General features: G+C 43.1%; 2 protein-coding genes across 2 annotated transcripts in view; one reads left to right on the top strand and one right to left on the bottom strand.

Moving 5' to 3' along the window:
- CUNH12orf60 (chromosome unknown C12orf60 homolog) overlaps window positions 1–17194 on the top strand; it is a 42592-nt gene that overhangs the window by 13322 nt on the left and 12076 nt on the right. Inside the window, exon 2 of the mRNA XM_028780988.1 lies at window positions 11845–11940. The gene's annotated coding sequence lies outside the window, so the exon portion shown is untranslated. The remainder of the gene's footprint in view (window positions 1–11844; window positions 11941–17194) is intronic.
- Window positions 11302–17194, bottom strand: part of LOC114632468 (single-pass membrane and coiled-coil domain-containing protein 3-like) — a 12350-nt gene continuing 6457 nt past the window's right edge. Inside the window, exon 2 of the mRNA XM_028780989.1 lies at window positions 11302–12831. Within this exon, the coding sequence (XP_028636822.1) occupies window positions 12140–12817 (678 nt within the window). The 5' untranslated portion in view covers window positions 12818–12831 and the 3' untranslated portion in view covers window positions 11302–12139. The remainder of the gene's footprint in view (window positions 12832–17194) is intronic.

Genomic DNA, 17194 nt, shown 5'->3' with positions numbered 1-17194 from the left:
CCCCTGTGCTGGAGGAGGCTGAGCCCCTGTGCTGGAGGAGGCTGAGCATCTGTGCTGGAGGACTAAAGTTAACACTGATTTACCATTTCTTCTCTGCTAAGGAATGGCGACGTCATTAAGCATCGTATTTTACTTCTCTCCATAAATGCCGTGTGAGGCTGTGTTCTACTGTTCATTGTGTAGTTTTTCTTCCTTTTTACTTGAGAGCTCGGGGATTGGACTTGGGGCCTCTCTGCAGCCACTCTAGCCTCATGTAGAAGACAAACCTAAAGAGCTTAAGGAACTTAACCAAGAACATGTAGCCGATGAATCATACAGATGGCTCTGGGGTCAAGCTGGCTTGCTCTTGATTTTCTGTACTCCAGGAAGGACCTGCCCAAAAAGAGCTTGTAGGGCAACACAAGGTCATTGATTTTCCTGAGTATGTATGTTATGGTTTCAAATAGTTACTGATGGCCAACCAGACATCATTAGTCTGGTCATAAGTGTGGGCTATCCTAACTAAGTATTAACTCTAGGCTGAGTTCAAGTTGTGTTCAAGTGATTTCATTACTGGAAAGCAGTTTGTGCATGAGCGTGTGTGTGTGTGTGTGTGTGTGTGTGTGTGTCTGGGTCTGGGTCTGTGTGTGTCTGTGTTAGGAGGAGGGATTCCAAGAAAATTTGTTTCCTCTTTTTCCCTGTCTACTTATTTTTTGTAGTACTGGGTATCAGACATAGGACCTTTTGCTGCTAAGCAAGTAGTCTCCCACTCTGAACAACATACTCAGCTGTGCTCTGGAATGGGTTCTTTGGGAGTCAACAAAATGGCAATGTTTATTCCCTCGGTCTCCTTTTTGTGTTTTAAGTTGTTGTTTTTCTTTTCTACCCTTCCTTCCCCCCCCTTTCTTTTTAAGTCAAGGTCTTGTGCATCCCAGGCTGGCCTTGAATTTGACATATAGTTGAGGGAGATGTTGACCTGACCTCTTGCCTCTGTTGTTAGGCAGGGTTATTTTAGAAATCATGGAACTTGGCTAGGTGTGTTCTTACTAATTATCAAAGCATCATTCTTTTCTTCATAGTCTACTGCAGGATTTTATCCTCAGACAAGCACTACTGTCTTGGATCCGTAGGGCCAATATTCATGTCATTTGTATTGCTGCCAAGGAGAAGACAGAGAGATGAAAATCTTGGCAGGCCACCTCTACCTAGCCTGTATGTACAGATAGAGTGAGCAGGCAGGAGCTCAGCATGAGAGAGCCTGGTACAGCACTATGCATATGGAGCGGACAAGGGCTGTGTCTGAGGTACGGACAGTAGTGTTGATGACAAAGGTGAGAGAGACTGGAAATAGTTCAAAGGTAGAAGTCGCAGCTGCCTTATGGCTGACTATGCTTGCGCTTGTATGTGGAGGAGGACCAAGGTCTTGAATAGGATGGCACAGAACTTGCTACAGGATTACTCCCTGGCAGAGCAACCAGTTGGCAACAGCAAAGGGTGACATGACACCAGTGATGTTTTTATGTAAAGAGAATGTTCTTTTGTTTATTGTGAGATATTGAATACCTGTTTTTAAAGGTTATTCCCAAAATATCCCAGAGCTGTTTTTAAAATGCTGATCAATTAGATGGCCTACTTATTCTCCATTTTAAAACTGTGTGTGTGGGTTGGTATTTCATTAACTCGACAGGAGCTAGAGGAATTTGGGAAGAAGGACTCTCAATGAGAAAATGCCTCTGTATGATTGGCCTGTAGGCAAATTGGTAGTGCCTTTTCTTAATTATCGGCTGATTTGAGAAGGCCCGTTGTGGGTGTCATCCATGGGTTGGTGGGTTCTTTAAGAAAGCAGGCCTAGTAAAGTATGAAGGACTATGCCAGGAAGCAGTATCCTATGGCTTCTGCATCAGCTTCTGCTTCCAGGTTTCTGCTTTGACCTCCCTGGATGATGGATTAACTCTAAACCATAAGATGTAATAAATCCTCTCTTCTCTAAGTAGTGTTTGGTCCTGATGTTCATCGCAGCAATGGAAACCTAAGGATTTAGAAGATATTCTTATTTTATGCTATGTGTATGAGTGTTTTGCCTGCATGTATGTCCATATACCACATGCATGTGGTGCCCACAGAGGCCAGAAAAGACATCAGAACCAGAGCTGGAGTGTGAGTCACCATGTGGGGACTCGGAATTGAACGGGAGTCTTCTAGAAGAACAGTCCATAATCTTAACGCCTGAGCCATCTTTCAAGCCCCCTTTAAAGATGAGGTCTTACACATCCTAGGCTTTCCTTGAACTTGCTGTAGGATCGAGGTCGGCTCTGAGCTTCTGAGCTTCCTGCCTGCACCGCCATGCCTGGTTTTATGCCATGTTGAGGTGCTAGCCCAGGCCTCTGTGCTGCTCAGTACTCTCCCAGCTGAGTACAACCCCAGCCCTAAACCTCCTGCACCTTTTTGTTGGTGGTGTTGTTCTTTGTCTGTTGTTTTTGAGATAGGGTCTTACAGGATAGCTCTGGCAAGCTTGGAACTCACTGTAAACCAGGCGGCCTTGAACTCACAGAGATCCATTTGCACCTGCCTCCCAAGTGCTGGGATTGAAGTTATGTGCCACCACACCTGGCTGATGTCCTCCATACTTCTTATGACACCTTGACACCCATGGCTTAAGGTAGATACAAGGCCTTGGACAATCAAATCCACTAGCTCTCCACTGCCTGGATACCTCGCCAGTCCCACTACTTCTCTACACCTCTCCTTCCTACACCCTGCTCTCTAGCCATCTGGGGCTTCAATCTCCATGCCCATTTCAAGTCCCACATGGCCTCTGTTACTTTCCTCAGAAGCAGAGTATATCCCTGCATGGAGCAGCTGTAACAGATACACCTCGTATACCACTTGGGGATGTTCAGATGCATCGTTTCATTTCTGCTTTCATTGTTCATTAGACCAGAATCTTCCCAGGATAATGTTTTTATTTTGATTCATTGGATGTTGCCAGGGTGCCTAGGCATAGCAGAATAGGGTTAACACATAGAAAACTGGTAAGTAAAATGTGTACTTTTTGTACTGAGACTTCTTACTCATGTAATGACCTTGACCTTTCTCCTGAAGAAAAAAAGTTTGATGGAAAAGGTGAAAAAATATGTATCAAGTCCTGTCTCTTCCAATCAAGGCTTATTAAAAGCCTGTGTTTTCCATGTAATACAGAAAATAAAATCATCAAGTTTATTTTTTATGACTTGATTTCTAGTCAAATGTGCTCTGAAAATTGTACATGAATTATTTCAGAAACATCACCACTCATAAACTAGATTGGGTCTCATTCTGAGCAACAAGATGAAATCTTGGTAATTTTGGACCATTCCTAGTGGGAAACCAAGCATCCTTTCGTCCACTGTTTCCATATTGTGTATGCTACCGGACCAGACCATTCCTCTCATGTCTTCTCATGACGTAAGCATCGTGCTGAGTCACGTTACAGCAGGAGGCTGAGTAAGCTACAATAAGATATCTTGGGGTGGGGAGAGTGAACGTTTAAAACACTTTGGCTTATTATAAATTCAATTTTATCATAGGTATGTATATATAGGAAAAAACATCATGCATGTAGAGTTTGGCAGTGCCTAGGTCTGCAACCATCTTCTGGGTTGCTGGAACAGCCCAATGGATAAGGACCTAATATGGTACACTGCAGAGACTCTTTTTCTTTTTAAAGGTAGAAGAGGGTGGGACATGGAGCAGAAAGTAGACTTAGGTGGTCAGTTCCATCATCTCTGGGGCAGGCAGGTGTCCCTGTTTTCAACTCCCTTACTCCAAGCCCACTCAGCAATATATGTGTGTGTGTGTGTGTGTGTGTGTGTGTGTGTGTGTGTTATAAATGATGAAGAATGATTTCTCATCCTTATACATACAGAGCCAATTTAGAGCAAGCTTACCTTTTAGCAGCTGGCAGTTATATGTGCTCATGTTCCCAGCAGACCACAACTTTATCAAATCTCCTTTGGGGGTGCTGTTCTTACTTACAACTTCAAATAACTCATAGGGGGGGATCAAGACTTCCTTCCTGAGAGAGAAGTCTTGCACAGAGGCACCCAGACAAGTGAAAGTAGTAAACAGTGTTTGGTTTCCAGACACCTGTGTCTCTTCCTTTAGCAGGGAGGCAGAAAGGAACTGGCCGAATCGGATGGTGGAACCTACATTGACGTCAGTGTTCACATCCTTCATCCTGTGGTGTACCTTGTAACACAGTCTGCCGTTCTTTGTAGAGCTGTCTTTCCTCAGCAGCTGGATGGCTGAGGTGAGGTAGTAGTGCAGATACTTGAAGTGGAATGACTTTCTGTACTGCCCAGGAGACCCCGCAGCCCTGGTCATGGCCTTGGCAAAGTCAGAGCTCACATTGAGATTCAGGGTGAAAACCAAGATGGCCACAGCATGCACAGGGGTCATGTTCTCAGGGGGGGGACTTAAGGACATTTTAAAAATGAGACACATACGGTCTGTGGACTCCTCATATAGTCTGTGCAAGCTGATACAGAAGGATCACTGAGAGGCTTATACAAGCCTGAGCTCAATGTACAAAAGAGGTAGATGCCCGAGTGCTCCCCTTGCCCCAAAATCCATGTCCTTAAAGCAGGGAAACAGCTACAGCTGAGAAAACCCAAGTTTATGCTTCAGAGTGACTTTATTAGGGGGTTCCAACCCTCCACACCAGTCCTCATTCAGGTTCACTCTGTCCCTACAGGAACGAGGACCTTCACCCTTTTTCCCTTGAAGAGCGTCCGTCAACACTCCCTACGATGTCTAGTGGGACCCTCAGCCGCACACACCGCAGCTCCGTCAACTCATTGCCTAGACTGAATAAAAATTTCATTCTGACTGGTAACACTAAGAGAGCATTCTGAGCACTTCCTAGCCGGTGGTGGGCGGAGCCACCAAGCCAAGCCTTCCTATAAGTGGATGAAGGAAGCCTAATTTGCATACGAGACAATGCAAACCTAATGCAAGGTTTTTAGACACTAAATAAGACATAACCTAGTGAGACTGCAAGCGTCCACAGCTCCCTCTTGATGCTTTGGGGGCCCTGAAAAGGGCCTTTGTGGATCGGGAAACCGAGCAAGGAAATCCTAGGCACGGGGCCGCTCAGCCGCCGAAACCGTAGAGAGTGCGGCCCTGGCGCTTGAGCGCATACACCACGTCCATGGCCGTGACCGTCTTGCGCTTGGCGTGCTCCGTGTAGGTGACAGCGTCGCGGATCACATTTTCAAGGAAAACCTTGAGGACGCCGCGAGTCTCCTCGTAGATGAGACCCGAGATACGCTTCACGCCGCCGCGCCGAGCCAACCGCCGGATAGCGGGCTTGGTAATGCCCTGGATGTTGTCGCGGAGGACTTTGCGGTGTCGCTTAGCGCCACCTTTCCCCAGACCTTTGCCGCCTTTTCCACGTCCCGACATCTTCACAGAGACAAGAACAGGAAAGCAAGAGAAACCTGTGGCAACTTGGCGCCAAGCAAGAGCTTATATTGCCTGGGAGCGGACCTGTTTGAAAACAGCAAGGAGTGGGCGGAGCTCTAGGCTCCACCCTCTTGCTCTTTGTGCTCTGCTGTCTTACCAAGATCTAAAAGAACACTTTGTGCTCCCTCTTTAAATTTCTGAAACCCTAGCAAATTTGAAAGTTTAAACAATATAAGGTAACAAGTTATTTTTCCTCTCTCTCTCTCTCTTTTTTTTTTTTTTAGCACAAATAAAAACGGCGTATCATGCTATCTTCAGTGAGCGCTGATTCGGTATTTTGTAAGCAGCATGCTTGTTTTTACACAACCTTAACGTGAAAATGAAAAGAAGCTAGCAATAGAAATCTAGCTTGCTGGATCTTATACCAACGCAATTTCCATTTTCGCGTGTGAGCCTTTTGAGGGGATGAGAGAAGTGTTTTGGTGCCTTTCTTTTGTGACCACAATAAGGAAATTGTCTCAGTTCCCACTTGCAGTTTGGTTTCAACTGTTTCTGCAGTGTATGGATTTTTCTGCATCTCCTGCCTTGCAAACACATTAGTATTTCCTTTTCAGCCAACTGTTTCTGTAGTTACTTCGCTGAACTATTGTAAAGTGTCATTTAGATCCGAGGTTCTCATTGCTTGGATTTAAAAGAGACCTGGTGACTCAAATCTGTTTTCTAGGCTCTGTGGAGGCCTAGGCAGGAGGATTGCCACTGGCTGGAGGCCAGCAGAGTCTAGACAGACTCTCTTCTCCATTCAAATCTGTCTGGTAATGTAGCAGAAGTCAGAAGATTTTTACAATAGATTTTTACTGCAAATCTCTAAACCAGAGAGCGTCTCTTCTGGTTTTCTCCCGAGGAGAATTCCTGAACAACATAAGTTTTGGTGGTGGTTACTGTTTTTAAGGCAGGTCTGTCCTGAAGTTAATTATTGCCTTTTAAAGACAGTAGAGTTTAAGGAAGGGTTCGGAATACTTTCCCAGATAATACTGAACATGTTGAGGATTAGGTATATTAGTAAATTGTTGTTGGTCTGTAGTCTTAAAAAGAAACCGTCCCAGCAGGTAAGCTGTTTCCTAAAGTTTTGTGTTTGTAAATGCTTTTAGTTTATAGTACTTTACAATTTCCATTAGTTCCATAGCTCAAACAGTATTTCGTTTGTTTGTTCCCTCCCTGTCTGTTAGAGATTAGTTGAGCTCTAGCTTAGCTGGAGGGTGAAGAAGCCTGAATCATCCAATTTTACCTCATGATTTTAAATCCTTTGCTCTTCAGAATCCTTACCAAAATGAGGGTCAAAGCTGCAGCCAGAATACTTATCCAAACTTGTGAAACCATACATCCAAAAAAAAAAAAAAAAAAAAGGAAAGAAAAGAAAAAAGCAAAGAGAAATCTTTCCATGATATAAGCACACATTTAAGATGGTTTACAGAAGTTATTCTAGAACTTTCTTCCCTGAAACTGCAACCTGAGGTTTCCATGTGCATTGACTTAGTATATATAACCTATGGAATTGTTAGGAACATTAAATAGTATATGAAAGTCAGCTGTTAGGTGGTAAAGCCAGGATTTTGAGAAGTTGTCTCCAGGATGACCTCCTTGATGGTGGTAATATTTTGCTCAGATCTAAAGGGCTGTATGAGAGACCCCACTTCCAGGTTAGCTCATTGTCCTAGGCACTAAAGATGTACACAGATAGAAGTAAACAGGCTTCATTTTTCTTTGTGTGTGTTTAAGATTTTGTATCTTGGGACAGGATCCTATGTAGCTCAGGCTAGGTGGGAACTCTCTGTAGCTAATGACAACCTTGACTATCCTGTTCACACTTTCTTTATACTAAGATCACAGTCAGGCCCCACTACACTTCACTTGGTTCAGTGAAATCAAATAGTAATTAGACTGATCGGGTAAATTTATGATCTTTTAATTAACTGGATAAAAAAAAATACTTTTTTCCCCCATGGGTGAAAACCAATATTCCATCACAACCTGACAGAACAGTCTGTGTGTCTTCAGAAGCTTCTCCCCCAACCTGTGTCCTGGGGCTTTCAGAGTTCCAGTTCTTCCAACTCAGAGGCCCACAGCTGCATAGATACATCCTTCCTCGGGAAAGGCAATGGGAGGCAGGTGGAACCCAGGTGTGCCCTGCTCTTGAGGACAAGGTGGCAGGACTCATGTTGCCAGATCCCAGCTGTGGAGCAGGGAGATGTTAAGATGCCAACAGAGACCACGTCTCCATCTGACTTTGAACCACAGCCCCAGGAGTTGGCTCAGATGAAATTTCAGTCAGTGTCTCAGCATCCCCAGCCTGGGAGGCAGAACTGGGTGGAGGAGTGAATGCTTTCTTGCCTTCAGCAAGAGCTTTACAATGCTGGGAGTTCTTGAACTAATAGAGCAGGTGGAGGGATTGAATCAGGCTCTTGTAGAAAGGAATGTCCAGGACAGCACAGATCATGTCAATGTACTACTTTTAATCAGCGTTTGACATCACTTAGTTGTGTAATTTCAGAAATGTGGTAAACTGAAGTACCGGAGTGAACCAGTGGGGGATAAACACCTTATTTTGTTTCAAATGCCAAGGGCCTATAATTTGAATATATAGGAACAAGTTGAGGCATTCTTCTCCCAGTGTCTGAGCCTAAGAGTAATCTAAAGTCATGATGGATCACCAAGTGACGACCTCCAGCAGGCAAGCTGAGGCAAAGTGTCCTCACCTCTGGAATCCAGTAGTTCTTCTCAGACTTATACACAGCCCTAGGGCTGAGTTCTGATTGCCTCAGTCTTCTGAGATTAAAGGCCTGTACTACCTTGCCTGGGCCTAAGCTTTTCATGGCCTCTATGCTTCAAGATCTCCATGATGAGATCCTGGTCAGACACTCGTGTCATCCAGCCTCCAGAGCTGGATCACAGGTGTGGCCTCCATTCCTGGATTGTAGTTCATTCCAGTTGTGGTCAGTTGACAACCAAGAATAGCCGTCACAAGGAGAAATGAAACCAGGGTAATGAATCTAGGTTCAAGCATAAACACATGCTCTTTACTTTTCTCTCTTTACTGTTCATTCAAAACCTCAGATTGCAAAAAAGCAATCCATTCAGACATATTTATTTAATGCCAAGTCAAATGATTCATGACTCTCAAGCAAACAAAAAATGAAGTACTAGAACTCCCTAAACTTGATATATATATATATATATATATATATATCTCACATGACTCCTGATTTATATATTTTAAGGGAACTAAAGGTGGTAGTCACTGTAGGCAAATATTTTCAACCTCTGCTTTCATTAGTATCACTTCTTTCTCTTCCATTTCAAATGAATGAAACTTTAAAAACGTAACCTTTCCAATAATAAAAAAAGAACAAATGTTTCCTGTTGAAAGTGTGTGACATTTGCCTACAGGCTACCCGTCTTGTGGCTCCCTTTGGGCACTGAATGAGTCTACTTTCTGTCTAGGTTGGGAAGGGGAAGATCCCGAGGGAAATATAAGACTCTACAGCTGTAGTTCCCATGGCTCCTTGGTTGAGACTCTGTAAGTTGTTTCACTTAGTGCTTCTTTCATCACGCGTTCAACTGCCCGGCTCCTTGCTACTTCCCAGATATTTCAGAACGGATCGGTGTCGACTGTTTCTTTATAAATGTTTCTTTATCAGGAAGCAGAAGGGGCAGGACTTTGGGAGGAAGGGAAGACTGGGGTACTGATTATAAGGAACTAGAAAAAGGCACGGATACAACATTTTTTCATTTTTGATCGTATCTTTAGTGTTTCCGTTTTAAAACCAGCCTCAGGCTCACGTTTTGACGCCCCTTATCCCCCCAACTAAAAATCACATCAATCACCACTCAAGGGGAACTCTACAGGACCACAGTACCTTCGTCTACAAAAGCGACTCTCCTAAAAGAAGTAGTTGGAAGAGTCGAGGTCAAAAGACCTTGGGAACCCAGACAGCACAAGCGCCCCCCAACCGCAGAGCCCTGAAACCCGTGGCTTCCGCGATCCCGGCTCAGCGGAGGAAGAGCGCGGCCCCTGGGCCTTGTGTTTCTGAGACTTAGCAAGTCTCGGGGAGGGTCGTGGAAACCAGAGCACCGAGTCCGTGAGCCTCCTGGGATGGTGAGAGCAGCTAGCGGTCGGTCCAAAGAACTTTCTGCGAAGGGACCTTCACCTCCGCCTCTCGGTCAACCACCCAGGGACCTCGATCTTGAAACCTCGCGCCCCTCCGCCAGCTTTACGTCACTTCCTGTACCGGCGGACAGCGCTCTCACCACATTTCCATGTACTGGGACCATAGAGAGTATAACAACACCGGGGCCAGAGTTACTTCCGCTCTCATTTAATATCCGATTGGGTAACTAGGCTAAGAACCCGGCCCCTTTCCGAAGCGATTACTCTCGGAATTCTGACGTATTTCCTGTAGCTCCTTCTCTGGAGAAACCCGGTACCGGTATTTGTACAGTTCTGAATCGTCCATTGATTCTGTGTTAGTTGTCGGGCGTAAATGGATCCTGTCCTTCAGGAATACCTCCACTGAAAACAAGTTACCAAATAACACTGGACACCGAGTTAAATTGCTCTGCAAACATCAGCCCTCTAAACACACTGTGTATATTTATCTGAACAAATAGTGCCTGGGCGAGACTCACAAATTGATAATCTACACGAAAATGTATACTTTAAAAGATAAACAGGGTACATGTTGTAGATTTTCCAGAGGATAAGTTGGTATACAACCCTCCGACGGGTCTTTTCATCAGCCCAAACTCCTTTATGATGTCATTTACACACTTGATTTATCTGGAAGTCTTCGTCCTTTCCTTTCCTTTCCTTCTACATCCTCATTCCTTAACACTCCTCTCTACCCTTTCCCCTTAAAGGTAAGCATTTTAAATGAAATCTTTATAAAGCCCACGCTTGGTTATTTTGGAACTTCATCTGAGCATCCTTTACAGAAAATGGTCATAAGGTAAATTTTGACATCAGGTAATGTAAAAGTATTGATGGAGGTGTATATTAATGTTTAGAATGATGTGAATGTGTACCCTAACAATTTAACATTAGACCCATACTTTAGCCAAACTTTTATGTGGTCAGACAAAATAAGAATTCAGTAAATATCCTGGGCTGGCCCCATCTCCCCATCCTGCCTCATCGTTTTGATGGATGGAATAACAGCCATAAGCCATGATGCCTGGGTGTGTCATTGATTCTTGGTTTGATTACTTTTTGAGTGTCAGCAATAGCAAGATCTATTGGTTCATAACATACAAGCCAGATAAATTTTGAAGGTGACTCAAATTGTATTATTTTGAAACTAATTTATAAAAGCAGTGATAACATAGGAATTAATACATTTGAAAAAGTTATATGGCTAGTTACAATTTTTCATCTGTGAGAGGTTTTTAGTTTTGTTTTGTTTTTAGATATACTGAGTATTTTATTCCACTGATTTTTTTGGTGCTTGAAAATCCAAAATGATGATCACTTCAAAATGATGGGTCACACTTCTGATTGTATGGGCATCTTGTTATTGAGCATTACCAATCTTATAAAGCCTTTGATTAACATTAAAAAAAAAAAACCAAAACAGCTATAATAGGGATGTTCTCAGCATCCTTACATATAAGAATGTTTGAAGTGGACCCTAAAAATGGCTCAATGAGAACGGTTAGATGCAGGGTTTAGAAAACAAATGCTGTATCTACAGAAATTAACTTCGATCAATAGGCCTCCATAGCTTCTCCTTTTCTGATTTCAGTGGCAATTAACATAGGTCTGCTAATGCTTCTGGGACAGAGGGAGCTGCCTCTTTCTGGTGGTATTGAAAATAAAATTATCCCCCCCAGAAAATTGAAATTAATTACTTTCCTTTGATCAACAAGTTCTTAATGGAGAGTGAGTCTTTTTCCTCACTCTAATATATTTTATGCAGGGATCACAGCAGTTTATTTCTTGCTTTTTAAAATGTTCCAGAGTGTTTGACTGCTAAAGTGATAGATGACAGTTGGTCCATATTAACTGCATTATAGACAAAACTTTTATTATCTCATTTTTTTCCAAATCCATCCAGACACACTCTGTAATAAGTAGAAGCTCATAGACGCATTGGTCCGTTTCATTCTTGAAGATAATGTTTTTGTTGTTTTGCAGTCTTTTCCAAATTACAGACAATTGTATTTAATCTGGTGGAAGAAAATGTTGATACGGTTTTGCAGTCTTTTCCAGTTTGCAGACAATTGTATTTAATCTGGGAATAAAAATAATAGAAGTATGTCTATTTTATTTGAAGGCCACAGGTGTGTGTGTCTACTCTGATGTTATTAAGTATGACTTATTAGACATAAGTGATGTTTGAACCAGGTAATGGGAATGGTCTCTCCATTTAGTAGAAATGTTTGAAGACATTGCCTGGGAACAAGGAAGCAATGGTCTGTGCCTGCTGGTCTCTGATGCCTTTACACCTCAGTGGTTCTGACAACAGGGTAAGAAAACTGGAGAGAGCTTTATCCCCTGATAGTTGAGTACAGATGGTTTGGGCACTCACTGCTGACCCAAGACCCAAGCATCCCAAATTGTTTATCAGTATCCACATTGTTTTGAGACATGGAAAAGTAACCTGAAGAAATGAGCATGGTGCCAGAGAGGGAAGCACAGACTCTCCCAGTGTAGATACATGACTGTTCATCTGAACTGGCGCTTCACAGCAGTGATGACCTCAGTGATGGCATGGTGGTACTTCTCTGAGGCTTCCTGGAACTCCTCCAGATGTTTCTCATAACTTTTGATGGCTGCCTGAAGCTGTGTCCTCTCCACTGCTCCCAAGATGGCTTGAATGATCATATCTATGCCGAGGCCGAGCACGGCAACACCAATGCTTCCAAGGAGAGAAGTCCCGATGTGAGCTAGCACAGAGACCAGCTTGTTAATGATGCCAGTCGTGACATTGGAGCCCACCAGTTTAACAGCCACTGCACTGGCTGCAGATGTAGCTTCTCCCAGGATGACAGAAATGACCTTTTGCACAATGGCAATCTTCTCTGCCTCCCTTTCCTTAATATCCTGAAGCTTCCTATAAAGGGTTGGCTCTAGTTTGTCTTTCAGTGCCTCGTCAACCTTTTGCAGTTCCTTTTGGATTTTTGTCACAGCTTGGATAATGATGTCACAGTTTTCTTTTATGGTTCCATTGCTTTTCATTTCAATGAAGGCCAGCCTGCAACCTAAGTGGGTATTGAGAACCCCTGTGAGCTTGTTGGTGACCTGGAAGTTGTCAGACAAGCAGTCCAGCAGCTGCTGGTGAAGGTGGTTCACTTCCTGTCGCCTCCTTGGGTTTTGTGGGTAGAGGAAGTCACTCTGAGCCATAGTTCAGTAAGTCTCTGAAAAATCAAACAGGAAGTCAGCTCAGAGTACCTGTATGCCTCTAACCAGGCAGCCATCAAAGTGGCCATAGCTGAAGACTGCCTCAGAGGTCTGAGCAGGTTTGATTTGTTGGCTTGTTTGAGGGAGGATCTCATGTAGCCCAAGGTAGGTGTGAATTTCTGATCCTTCAGCATCTAATTCCCAAGAGCTGTGGTGATCACAGGCCTGCATCCCTCTGCTGGGTTTTCTCATGGGTCAAACCCAGAGCTTCGTGAGTGCCAGAAAAGCATCCACAGGGCCTCAGCCCTCCGGAGGCTAACTCTTGGCCACCATTACTTATTTTCCCAATCTCTAGCCACCACTCTGTGATTACCAGATTATTTCCCAAGAATATTGAGTTAAATCAATAGTCTAAAGATCTCTGGGATTACAGCAACACTGTTATGAATTTAGTGCTTATGTATTTGATAATTTAGTATATTCACACCAGGGCTGGCAGGAGGCCTAGTTGGTAACAGTGCTTGCTTCACAAACCTGAAAATCTGAGTTTGCTCCCTGGGACCCCCATGAGAAAAGGAAAGAAATGAGTATAGCAAGGTGTCCTCTGATGTCTACAGGCATACCACTACATTCAGGAAGCCTTCCACAACCACCTGACCCCTCCCGATAAATAATTTTACAATTAAATACTGAAGGTAAATATTAGTGCTACTATATACCTCTATGGGCAAAATTGTTTTTAAAACTTAAGGACTGTCCAAAAAGGATACCCATGTAATATTAACATCTTTAAAAAAGAATTCCTCATGAGCCAGGCATGGTGGCATATGCTTTAAAGCCTGGCACTCTGGAGGAAGAGTCAAGCATATGTCTATGACTCCAAGGCCAGCCTGCACTGCATAGCAAGTTACAGACTAGCCAAGACAACACAGTGAGATCCTGCTGCATAAAACAAAAAACATCCTCAGAATAAGAGTATAAATTCAAGACTGTAGATGGAAATGTCATTTGAGGAGACAGTGGACACCATACCAGTATAGGGCAGCTCTGATCACATCTGGGACTCATGACATATTAAACCATTTAGTATAGTCTATGTTGCATGTGGACTTTTTTTTTTTGTTTGTATGACAGAGGGTCTAACGGTAGCCCAGCACAGCCTCAAACAGTGATTCTCCTGCCTCAGCTTCCTCATTGCTGGTAGCAGCAACTACACTCTGTCCACAGTCATTATTAAGACAAGCTAGAGTGTGTGTCAGAAAGAAGGTAATGGTGGCCGGGTGGTGGTGGTGCATGCCTTTAATCCCAGCACTGGGGAGGCAGAAACCGGCAGATCTTTATGAGTTTGAGGCCAGCCTGGTCTGCAGAGCTAGTTCCAGGACAGTCAAGGCTACACAGAGACACCCTGTTTTGAAAACAAAATGAAAAAGAGAAGGCAATGTCATCTCAGAGAGGCTCTAGGAGATAGCATACGCATTCTGTGGATGATACAGCTAACTGGGAGGGAGCTTCTTGGGCATGTATTTGTGGCTGATAGTGCCTTCTGTTTAGAGAGGCAACAACCATACTTTTCTATATTTATTTTCCTGAAAAACTGAGCACAGGAAGAACAGCAAGTTACTTAATGTGCATATGGTTCTTTTGTGTTGGACATGTCTGCTGAATCCCACAATGGTTAGTTTTATAATTACTTTATTCTTATGTATATGCGTGCTTTTTCTGCATGTATGTATCACTGTGCATCATGTGTGTGCTTAGTGCTCTCTAAGTCTAGAGAAAGACATTGGATCCCCTGGAACTGGGCTTACAGAGATTGTGAGCCTCCATGTGGGTACTGGGAATGGAACTTAAGTACTCTGAAAAAGTAGAAAAACAGGCAGGGCTCTTAACCTCAGATACACACACACACACACACACACACAGACACACACGAGTCTTAGCACAAATCATTTTTTCTTTTGTGTGGTAAGACTGTCTTTCTGTTGTGTCTTACAAGGCGTATAACTGGCTTGAACAACCTGTATTCTATTCTTGTCTCTTCTTCCATCCTCTCTGTTTAAAGAACCAGTTACCTTGTGCTCAGTGCATCAGAGCAGGTTTATAAGAATGCAATGTTCTCTGCCCTAGCACTGAAGCTATAGCCAGTTAACATCTTGGAACTGATCTTGTTTGTAGTTTGTGTTTGGTACAATTTGCAGGAGTGCCTTGTTTGACTCTGTGATATAAAAAGAAGAAACAGTGACCTGCCCCTTTCTTGGCATTTCTGGTCAGTTAGCAAGTTAACACATTGTTAACAACGATGTCAAACTGGAAAACACTTGGATATAGGAGATTTGACTTGTGCAAATTCAAATTGTAAACAGTGTACATATTTTCTTACTGTATATTTATACTGCCACTAGGTGTAGACACCTGGTCACTCAGGAAGATTCTCGACCTGTGGGCTTTTGAATTGATACCTTTAAATATGTACTTGATGGTTAAGAAGAGGCCCAGGGGTGCCTGGAGAACCGGCAGTTGATAATGTGTGGTGTTGCCATGCTGGCTTTCTACAACTTTCTTCTGAATGAAGTGAAGGCCCTACACTTAGCCATTCCTCCTAAAGCTCAGGGATCCTGCGAGTGACACAGTACTAGCCCGAGAAGCATTCTGGGCCTAGACCTACTCCCACGTCAGTACAGTTTGGCAGTCACCTGCCTGGAGACTGTTGGAGATTATTGCATTACCACATGCTTCAGAGTTGAGCTTAACACACCTCTGATTAAATACTATGGTTGCCTTATTTGGGCTTTCATAGAGTTAGAAGTCACAACCCGTGCTTCCTGTCAGTGAAAGAGTTAGCTTGGGTCATTGCTCTCTAGTTCTGCAGCATCTGTGCAGTTCTGCAGTTGTTCAGGTTTGCAGAGCCTGCAGCAGCTGGCTGGTGGGTTGCTACCCAGCAGGTGGCGCTCATGGCTCCTGGGAGTCCCATCTCACTCCAGCCTTGTTGAAGCCATTGTGCTGTGCTTGCTTGGTCTACATCTGGGCTCTAGTGGGTAACAGTGTGTTTGATGTGAGTGTTTGCTTGTTAAACCCGGATTTTGAGACAAAGAGTAGTCTTGCATGATGAACTGCCATCCTAGAATTTGACATGTGAAGGTGGGGGACCAGAAATGCAAGGTCAGCCTCAACTACACAGTAAGTTCAAGGCCAACCTGGGTTACCTGAGGCTCTGTCTCAAAAGAAAGAAAAAAGAAAGGAGGCGAGAAATATAAAGAAAGGGAAGGAGGCGAGAAATATAAAAGAAAGGGAAGGATGATTACTTCTAAAAGGTGAGGTTAATTTCATGCTACTCTGTAGGTGATTTAGTTTTTCCTGTAAAGACGACATTCTATGATAAAGGATAATGATTGTCAGCAATTATTATTATTATCATTATTATTATCATTATTATTATCATTATTATCAGTAGTAGTAGTAGTAGTTCTCTGGATGGCACAGAACTCTTGTTGTCAGCTAGGCTGGTCTCAAACTCATAGAAATCTTGTCTCTGCATCTCAAGTTCTCTCACACCTGGTCTTGTTTATCCTGTTTTAAATTGTTTATTTACATTAAGTTTAGGATTAGTATTTCAAGTTATGGACTTTCTTTTGGCCTTTTTTACGTATATGCCATTTTGCTTCGTTCTTTCCTGTTTTCTGGCTATCCTACCTCTTCTTGCTGTCACTTTTCAAATACAGCCTCTTAGGGGACTTTAGAGAACACAGTGCATCCTCTGCCCAGAGCTACAGGAACTTCAAAAGGGAAACTAGGATGGAGGGGACTGCATGAAACTTCTCCTAGAAAGTGACATGTGATATATGTGTTAGCAGATGCTCACATTATAAGGCTGAGACATTAAAAACAGCAACTGATAAAGTATCTTACATATACCACCATCTCACTAGTGTGTAAACCTTTAAACAGTGGAAGAACGACATCTGCAATCCTGTTGTCTTGGGTGTTTTTATTTCTAAAATTTATCTATGTGCATGAAAATGTTTACAAAGATATAAAAACAAGAAAAGTGTAGTAATAATGAGATTCTTCTTATTTTAAGTCATTTACTTTCCTGTACTTCTAATTTCATAAGCTGTATATTAGTTACATAAGTATTCTAAATACCATAATTCAATAAACAAAATAAATTGTGTAAAATCTATAATGTTTACATTCATAGCTTATTTTTCCCTACATCATCCACATTCTTTCCTTGGAGTAAATAGATAGAAAGAGAATGGAATAGGAGCTGTTTGACATGGAAGTAAAGCCCAGCTGTGGGGTCAGGTGTCTCTGTCCACAGCCCAGCTGTGGAGTCAGGTGTCTCTGTCCACAGCACAGCTGTGGGGTCAGGTGTCTCTG

The sequence above is a fragment of the Grammomys surdaster genome, unplaced genomic scaffold (genome assembly GCF_004785775.1).
Source record: "Grammomys surdaster isolate TR1022 unplaced genomic scaffold, NIH_TR_1.0 373, whole genome shotgun sequence".
Taxonomy (NCBI): Eukaryota; Metazoa; Chordata; class Mammalia; order Rodentia; family Muridae; genus Grammomys; species Grammomys surdaster.
This window is presented reverse-complemented; position numbering and strand designations above follow the sequence as displayed.